At 46.9% G+C, this 9,488-nt stretch overlaps 1 protein-coding gene across 11 annotated transcripts in view; it reads right to left on the bottom strand.

The window, feature by feature from the left end:
• Positions 1 to 5,908, bottom strand: part of STAP2 (signal transducing adaptor family member 2) — a 16,224-nt gene extending 10,316 nt beyond the window's left edge. For 4 of the 11 annotated variants that reach the window (XM_033400801.2, XM_033400807.2, XM_033400796.2 and 1 more), the window contains exons 1-3: positions 5,717 to 5,907; positions 1,523 to 1,594; positions 1,253 to 1,375 (exon numbers count right to left, since the gene is read on the bottom strand). In XM_033400801.2, coding sequence (XP_033256692.1) covers positions 1,253 to 1,375; positions 1,523 to 1,594; positions 5,717 to 5,818 — 297 coding nt within the window. In that variant the 5' untranslated portion in view covers positions 5,819 to 5,907. Of the gene's footprint in view, positions 1 to 1,252; positions 1,376 to 1,452; positions 1,595 to 3,243; positions 3,439 to 5,716 lie in introns of all 11 variants that reach the window. The other 7 variants (XM_033400798.2, XM_033400802.2, XM_049708337.1 and 4 more) reach the window with 6 other exon arrangements.
• Positions 5,909 to 9,488: the final 3,580 nt, after the last annotated feature.

A 9,488-nucleotide genomic window follows, 5' to 3' on the forward strand; every position in this document is an offset into this window, starting at 1 on the left:
CACAGGCCCTGTACAACCTGCCCCTTCCCCCCACCCCCGCAACCCTCATTCCCTCCCTCTCTCCCCCTCTTTCACTCTGCTCCAGCCACAGGGGCTTTATATATATATATATATCTCACATCTTCTTTATCCATTCATCTGTCAATGGACATTTATGTTGCTTCCATGTCTTGGCTATTGTAAATAGTGCTGCAGTGAACATTGGGGTGCATGTGTCTTTTCAAATTATTGTTTTCTCCCGATATATGCCCAGGAGTGGGATTGCAGGATCATACGGTAGCTCTATTTTTAGTTGTTTAAGGAACCTCCATACTGTTCTCCATAGTGACTGCACCAATTTACATTCCCACCAACAGTGTTAGGAGGGTTCCCTTTTCTCCACACCCTCTCCAGCATTTATTATTTGTAGACTTTTTGATGATGGCCGTTCTTTCTGGTGTGAGGTGGTACCTCACTGTAGTTTTGATTTCCTTTTCTCTAATAATTAGCGATGTTTAGCATCTTATCATGTGCCTCTTGGCCATCTGTATGTCTTATTTGGAGGAAGGTCTGTTTAGATCTTCTGCCACTTTTTGATTTGGTTGTATTTTTTTTTTTTTTTGATATTGAGCTGTATGAGCTGTTTGTATATTTTGGAGATTAATCCCTTGTCAGCCACATCGTTTGCAAATATTTTCTCTTATTCTGTAGGTTGTCTTTTCATTTTGTTTATGGTTTCCTTTGCTGTGCAAAATCTTTTAAGTTTAATTAGGTCCCATTTGTTTATTTTTGTTTCCATTACTCTAGGAGGTGGATCCAAAAAGATATTGCTGCAATTTATGTCAAAGAGTGTTCTGTGTATGTTTTCCTCTAGGAGTTTTACAGTATCCGGTCTTAAATTTAGGTCTTTAATCTATTTTGAGTTTATTTTTGGGTATGGTGTTAGCGAATGTTCTAAGTGCAGGGATTTTTAATTGTCTTAGTCACTGCCTTGACACTAGGAGAGTGTCTGGTACACAGTAGGTGCTCAGTAATGTTAGCTGAAAGATTGGATGATGGCAGTGATGGTCTTTGTGGATCAGATCTTGTTCTGGGCACTTTACGTATATTATCCCACTTTTCAGTTGAGGAAACTGAGGCCCAGAGAGGTTAAGTGACTTGCCCAGTGTCACCAGCCCAGTGGTAAACTTTTTGTGACTCCATGCTACTATGTGTTAATGGTGGGTGTGACAAGAGGAAGGGTCTCCTACCAGCCCCACCTTAAGACACCTACCTTGAACTTGATCTCCTGGTTCCGCAGGACCAAGCAGAAGTGGGTGCCACGGTCATGGGAGCTCCCCCAGGGAGCTTCATCTGTGAGCTTCACAAACATTCCTAGGTCTAGCTTCTCCATATGCTGGCGGCACAGTAGACAGGGTCTGAGCACGAGGCCTGTGGCCCCTCAGGCCCCCTGTCTTAGACATACCAACATACCATCCATGTCCTCTGCTTGGTCCCTGGGGTCAAGGTGGGCCAATTCTTGAGCCTTCATTTCCATCCTTACCTGGGAGTCCCGATTGCTATTGTAGAAATAGAGAGTCAGGCCCTGGAGGCCTGCCCAGAACTTCTTGTAATCCTGTGGACCAGAGTTAGAGAAAGAGAAGGAGGTGAGGTGGCGAGGCTGGGTACCTCCATCATAGTCTACCTCAGGACATTTGCACTGGCTGTTCTCTCTGCCTGAACACTCTTCTCCCAGATCTTTAGGTAGTTTCGTTCATCACCTGCTTTGGGTCTGTGAACAAGTGTTGCCTTCTAGGGGAGGCCCTCCTCATCCATGGCCCGGCTTCTGGGGATCTGTTACTCTCAGAAAGGACCAAAGGGAACCTACAGGGGTGGGAGCTTTAGGAGTAATTTGTGCTAACTCACTTTATGGTTTTCCATGCATCCACCCACTCATCCATCTGTTCCACCCTCCCATCCTTCCACCCTCCCATTCACCCATACATACATATAACCCCCTGTCCCCTTATCCACCCTGTAAATATTAACATCTCCTAGGTGCCAGGCACTGGGCTAGGTGCTCAGTCTACAGTCAGAATTTCACAAGGCTCTGGACACTAGAAGGTCTGCAGATTCAGGATTTCCCCCTCAGGATTCTGAATTCCAAATGTCCTAGCTCTCTGGAAGCCGAAGGGGCTGATACAAATCAGATTATAAGATTCTAGAATTTGTTTTTCACCAAATATTCCCTGAGCACCTACTCTGCGCTCAGCTCTGTTGCAGGCAAAATAATAAATGGGGCATGGCTTCTTTTTCTAAATAGATGATGTTTCGGGAATTCCCTGGCGGTCCAGTGGTTAGGACTCCGTGCTTTCACTGCAGGGGGCACAGGTTCCATCCCTGGGGGTGAGGGGTGGGGGTGGGGACTAAGATCCCGCAAGCTGCATGGTGCGGCCAAATAAAATAAAATAATGATGTTTTAGAAAGATAGAGAAAGCATAGATACTTAAATCCTCCAAAGAAGAGAAATTAGCACCCTCAGGGAGGGATAGATCCTGGACCAAGAGATCACAGAGGAGGAGAGAAGCCCTCCAACTGGGAAATCTGGGAAGACTTCCTGAAACAGGAGGTACTTTAATTAGTCCATAATGATAATGAGGGTAGCTCTTGTATTGACAGCGATCAAGCATCCATCAATCCACCTATCAATTCATCCATCTGCCTATCCATCCGTTCATCCAGCCGCACATCCATCCATTCATCCTTTTTATCAACTTATGTACTCACCCACACATCCATCCACCTGTCTACAAGCATACCTCATTTTATTGCACTTCACAGATATTCTGTTTTTTTCTTTTTTACAAATTGAAGATTTCTGGCTACCCTGCTTTGAAGAAGTCTTTCGGCGCCATTTTTCCAACAGCGTTATTTTTATTTATTTATTTTTTTTTGTGGTACACGGGCCTCTCACTGCTGTGGCCTCTTCCGTTAAGGAGCACAGGCTCCGGACACTCAGGCCCAGCGGGCATGGCTCACGGGCCCAGCTGCTCCGCGGCCCGTGGGATCTTCCTGGTCCAGGGCACGAACCCGTGTCCCCTGCATCGGCAGGCAGATTCTCAACCACTGCGCCACCAGGGAAGCCCCCCAACAGCGTTATTTTAAAATTAAGGTACGTACATTGTTTTTTTAAGATAGAATGCTATTTCACACTTAATAGAGTATAGTCTAGTGTAAACATAAATTTTATAGGCACTGGGAAGCCAAAAAATTCATATGACTCACTTGATTGCAATATTTGCTTTATTGTGGGACTTCCCTGGTGGTCTAGTGGTGGGACTGGGTGCTCCCATTGCAGGGGGCCTGGGTTCAATCCTTGGATGGGGAACTAGGTCCTGCATGCCACAACTAAGAGTTTGCATGCTGCACCTGAGAAGCCCGCCTGCCGCAGCTGAGGATCCCACATGCTGCAACTAAGACCTGGCAGCAGCCAAAATAAATACATACATACATACATAAATACGTAAATACATACATAAATAAATAATATATATTTGCTTTATTGTGGTGGTCTGGAACCAAACCTGCAGTGTCTCCGAAGTATAGCTCTATGTATCCATCCATTCACCTATCTGTCCCTCCACCCAGTCACCCATCTGTCCATCCATAGGTACATACTACATATATACATTTTACATTTATTGAAGACCTACTGTGTGCCAGGCACTGGGAATACAGCAGTAAGTGATTAAACTCACATGGTCAGACCTACTTTGTCATGCACCAGCTATGTGCCATCCATTGCACATTGTTCAAGCTATCTCTGCCTCAGTTTCCCCACCTATAAAATGGCAATAATAATGGTGCCTGCCTGGGACTTCCCTGGCAGTCTAGTGGTTAAGACTCCGGGCTTCCACTGCAGCGGGCACAGATTCGATCCCTGGTCCAGGAACTAAGATCCCACATGCCTCTTGGCATGGCCAAAAAAAAAAAAAAAAAGGTAACTGCCTCAGAGACTGCTATGAGAATTGGGTGAATTAATACATGCAAAGCGCTGAGTCAGATCCTTGGCATGTTAAGAGTTATCCCTTGGGGCTTCCCTGGTGGTGCAGTGGTTGAGAGTCCGCCTGCCGATGCAGGGGAGGCGGGTTCGTGCCCTGGTCCGGGAAGATCCCACATGCCGCGGAGCGGCTGGGCCCGTGAGCCATGGCCGCTGAGCCTGCGCGTCCGTAGCCTGTGCTCTGCAACGGGAGAGGCCACAACAGTGAGAGGCCCGCGTACCGCAAAAAAAAAAAAAAAAAAAAAGAGTTATCCCTTGGGACTTCCTTGGTGGTGCAGTGGTTAAGAATCTGCCTGCCAATTCAGGGGACACGGGTTCGAGCCCTGGTCCGGGAAGATCCCACATGCCATGGAGCAACTAAGCACGTGTGCCACAACTACTGAGCCTGCGCTCTTAGCCCACAAGCCACAACTACTGATCCCGTGTGCCACAACTACTGAAGCCCGCTGCGCATAGAGCCCGTGCTCCACAACAAGAGAAGCCACTGCAATGAGAAGCCCACGCACCGCAACAAAGAGTAGCCCTCACTTCCCGCAACTAGAGAAAGCCCGCGCGCAGCAACGAAGACCCAATGCAGCCAAAAATAAATTAAAAAAAAAAAAAAAGAGATATCCCTCTTCTGTAACCATGCCTATGGCCTTGTCAACCCATTTTATTTTTTTCGTTTTAATTTTAATTTTATGTTTTTGGCCTCACGGTGTGGCCTGTGGGATCTTATTTCCCCAGCCAGGGATAGAACCTGCGCCCCCTACAGCGGAAGTGTGGGATCTTGACCATTGAACGACCAAGGGAGTCCTTTTTTTTTTTTTTTCTCTCCATTTTATAATAGAGAAAACCGAGGCACAAAGATGCAGAGTCACTTGTACACGGCGTGGGAGTCAGGACCGCGCGGAGCAGGGATGTGAACTTGGGTCTCATCCTCTGGGGCCCTCGTGCTCTTTCTTAACCCCTGAGATCTCCTGCCTCTGGATGCTTTCTAGGCTGGGGAGGATTTGGATGTGTGGAGGCCGAAGGACGGGAGGAGGAAACGGGAGGAGGAAACTGCCAGGGCAAAGGCAGAGAGAAGCCTGGTTGGTTTGCGTCCTGGTAGGAGATGAGTATGCAGATGAGGAGGGGGATGGGCCTTAGTGGGAACCAGGCTGGGCTTTATTCTGAGGAGGACACACACACACACACACACACACACACACACACACACACACACACACACACACACACACATTGGGCCCCTGGCCAGTATCTGGTTCTGTGGGACGTAGCCTCCATTAATTCTCACTGTCCCTCCTCACAATCTGTACTGACTTTGACCCCTGGATCTGAAGTTCACAGAGTTAGCTCAGGGCCGGGGGTGGGGGGGGGGAGGGGAGGTGTGGGAATCAGAAGACTCCCCATTTCCTGGAGTAAAGTCGCTGATCCTGTTTGTATCCGAGAGAGACATAAAGAGACCAAGACCGAGAGAGATGGAGCCAGGCAGGGAGAAATACAGAGAAAGAGAAAGAGCTCAGGTCAGAATCAGAGACACAGAGAGAGACAGAGACAGACAGACAGAGGGACGTAACCTTTCCCAGCCCCCAGTCCATGCCCTGCCCCACCCAGCACCCACCGCATTATCCTGGGCCGGTTGCGGAGGTCTAGGCTCAGAGAGGTGCTGCACCTGCCTCGGCCGCCCAGCAGCGCCAGCTCCCTGGCCCGTCTTACCCGGTCTCGGGGTCCCTTCTTCTCCAGGAAGCTTTCGTGGTAGTGTGAGGGCAGGCTCCTCTTGGGCTTGGGAACCCGGGGTGGCCTCAGGGCCAAGGCCATGGCGGGCCGGGTCTTTGGCCTGGCCTCTCCCTCCAGTGGGTGCCCCAGCTGAGCCAGGAAGCAGAGAAACAGGTTCCAGGGGAATTTCCTCTCTTCTGTCAGCTCCCGAGCTCCCTCCCCTGCCAGGGCTGGATGGGGGCTGGGCCTGGGCAGGTCCCGAGATCTTAGGGAAATCCCCTCCTCTCTGGTGCCCAAAAGAGGTCAGGGAGGCCTGGCTGGAGTAAGAGAACAGAGGAGAGAGCTGCTGGGAGCTGTCAGTGCCAGGGCATCAGGAGGGGGACCTGCCTAAGCAAAGGCCTGGAAGGGAGAGAACGGAGTCTGGTGCCAGAGTGGTGAGGGGATGAGACCAGAGAGTGGTACGATGTCCAGGAAGCCCATTAGGCCGCCTGGACGTTAGAACAATCTTGTTTGTATCTACCAAAAATCTTGCAGGGATTTTGACAGGAATAGCACTAAACCTGTATATCAGTTGAGGGAGACTTGACATCTTTTATGTCCTGTGTTGAGTCTTCCAACCCACAGACATGGTCTTTCTCTTCCTTCCTTCCTTCCCCCCTCCCTCCTTCTCTCTCTTTTTCTTTCTTTCTTTCTTTCTTTCTTTCTTTCTTTTCTCTCCCTTTCTTTCTTTCTTTCTTTCTTCCTTAGTAATTATAAACACCATTGTACTTTTAGTTCCAGTTTTCATTGTTCATTGCTAGCATACAGACATGCCATTGATTTTTGTGTGCTGATCTCTTATCCTATAACCTTGCTGAACTAACCCACTTCTTAGTTCAAGGGGCATTTTTGGTAGATTTCTTGTGATTTTGTACACAGGCCATCATGTCATCTGCAAATAGGGTTAGTTTCATTTCTTCCACCTTTCCAATCTGTATGCCTTTTATTTCCTTTTCTTGTCTTATTGTGCTGGCTAGCATTTCCAGGACTCTGTTGAATAAGAGTGGTGAGGGTGGACATCTTTGCCTTGTTCCCAGTCTTAAGGGGAAAAGTGGGATTTCCCTGGCAGTCCAGTGGTTCAGACTCCATGCTTCCACTGCAGAGGGCACGGGTTCAGTCCCTGGTCGGGGAACTAAGATCCCACATGCCACGTGGCGTGGCAAAAGAAAAAAAAAGTGTTCCGTCTTTCTCCATTAAGCACAATGTTAACTGAAGTTTTGTAGACGTGCTTCTCCAAGTTGAGGTAGTTTCCCCTCTGTTCCTAGTTTGCTGAGAGTTTTTATTATGAGTGGGTGTTGAATTCTGTCACATGCTTTTTCTGCATGAATGGATACGTTCTTATGATGTTTCTTCTTTAGCTTGTGTGTTAGTTTTCTGTGGTCGATATAATAAATTATCACAAATTTAAAGGCTTAAAACAACACAAATGTATTATCTTACAGCTCTGTAGGTTAGGAGTCCTACGTGGATCTCACAAAGCTAAAATCAGGGTGTTGGCAGGGCTGTTTTCCTTTCTGAAGGCTCAAAGAATGAATCTATTTCCTTGCCTCTTCCAGCTTCTAGAAGCTTTCCTCATTCCTTCCTCCATCCACAAAGCCAGCAACTGTGGGTAGGAACCTCACATCATATCACTCTGAATTTCTTCCATAGTTATCTCTTCCTGACTCTCTTCCATTTTTAAGGACCCCTGTTATTACACTGGGCTCAGCAGATAGTCCAGGATCATCTCTTTATTTTATTTTTATTTTAAAAAATTAATTAATTTAGGCTGCGCCAGGTCTCAGTTGCGGCACGTGGGATCTTTTGTTGTGGCGGGCGGGCTTCTTAGTTGCGGCATGCATGCGGGATACAGTTCCCTGACCAGGGATTGAACCCCGGGCCCCCTGCATTGGGAGTGTGGAGCCCTACCCACTGGACCACCAGGGAAGTCCCAGGATCATCTCTTTATTTTAAAGTCAGCTGATTAGCAACTGTACTTCCATCTGCAACCTTAAATCCCCTTTGCCATGTAACCTAAATATTCACAGGCTCTGGGGATTCAGACATGGACACCTTCAGGGAACCATTATTCCACCCACCACAGTCTCTTAAATATGGTGGAAAACACTGACTGAATTTGGCGTACTGAACCAGCCTTGCACCCCTGGAATAAACTTCACTTGGTCATGATGTATATAATTCTTTTTATGTATCGCTGAATTCTATTTATTAATATTTTGGTAAGGATTTTTGTGTTTGGATTCATGAGGTATATCCTGTAGTTTTCTTTGTACTCTTCTTATCTGGTTTTGGTGTCAGGGAGATGCTAGCTTCATAAAATGACTTGGGGAGACTTCCCCGGTGGTCCAGTGGTTAAGATTTTGCCTTCTAATGCAGGGGATGCAGGTTCGATCCTTGGTCAGGGAGCTAAGATCCCATATGCCTCGTGGCCAAAAAAACAAAACATAAAACTGAAGCAATATTGTAACAAATTCAATAAAGACTTGAAAAATAGTCCACATCAAAAAGATCTTTAAAAAAAATGAATTGGGAAATATTCCCTCTTCAATTTTCTGGAAGAGAATATGTAAAATGGTATTAATTTGTCTTTGAACCTTCATAGAATTCTCCATCTGGGCCTGGAGATTTCTTTTTTGGGACTTTTTTTTTTTTCTCCCAAGCAAATGAATACTTTTATTAGCATGGTAAAAAATATTTTTTTAAACACATAGGGTAAAAAACATTTTTTTAAAACACATAAGGTTTTGACCTCAAATACTTGCCAGGTCTGCTACAGAAATTAACGTGTAGCTAATGAATTTATGCATCTTGAAGGTACCTAGTTCCTTTCTGGGGACTTTTAAAATTACAAATTCAATTTCTTTCGTAGTTATAAGGCTGCCTGGACTTTATACGCATAGCAAAGAATAGCCTTTGGAATCTGCTCAAGAACTGTGTAGTCTGGGCAACCTCTTCATCTGCTGAACTGTCTGGTAATGTTGATTATACTATCTGCCATATAGGGGTGCTGTAAATGGTTAATAAGGTCACAGCAGTTAGGATTTTTGGTTTTTTTAAAAAATATATATTTATTTATTTATTTTTGGCTGCGTTGGGTCTTTGTTGCTGCGCACGGGCTTTCTCTACTTGCGGCGAGCAGGGGCTACTCTTCCTTTCTGTGCCCGGGCTTCTCATTGAGGTGGCTTCTCTTGTTTCAGAGCACGGGCTCTAGGAGCACAGGCTCAGTAGTTATGCCTTGTGGGCTCCAGAGCGCAGACTCAGTAGTAGTGGCACACGGACCTAGTTGCTCCGCGGCATGTGGGATCTTCTAGGCTCAGGGCTCGGACCTATGCCCCCTGCACTGGCCGGCGGATTCTTAACCGCTGCACCACCAGGGAAGTCCACACAGCAGTTAGTTTTAATTTTATTTATCAAAGGCAATGGGGAGGGAGGTGGTCATAGTTGTATTTTATAAAGATCTCTCTGGGGCCAGCCAGGGTGAGAGATGGACAGGGTGTGGGTGAGTGTGGAGGCCTGAGTCCCTAGGAAATGATCCAGATGGGAGAGGCTCGAGATCCAGCCCTGGGTTTTATAAGAGAGCCAAAGAGAAAGTAGGCAAGGTTATGTGGGAATAAACGGGCCAGTTTGAGCTCTGCTGAGTCTAAGGGGCTGGGGGATGCATAGTTGATGGCTAGCTCCTGGGTGGGTGGTGAGATGACTCCAAAAGGAGGTTTGGACTGGACACAAAGTGAGT

Source organism: Orcinus orca, chromosome 3, assembly GCF_937001465.1.
Source record: "Orcinus orca chromosome 3, mOrcOrc1.1, whole genome shotgun sequence".
NCBI lineage: Eukaryota > Metazoa > Chordata > Mammalia > Artiodactyla > Delphinidae > Orcinus > Orcinus orca.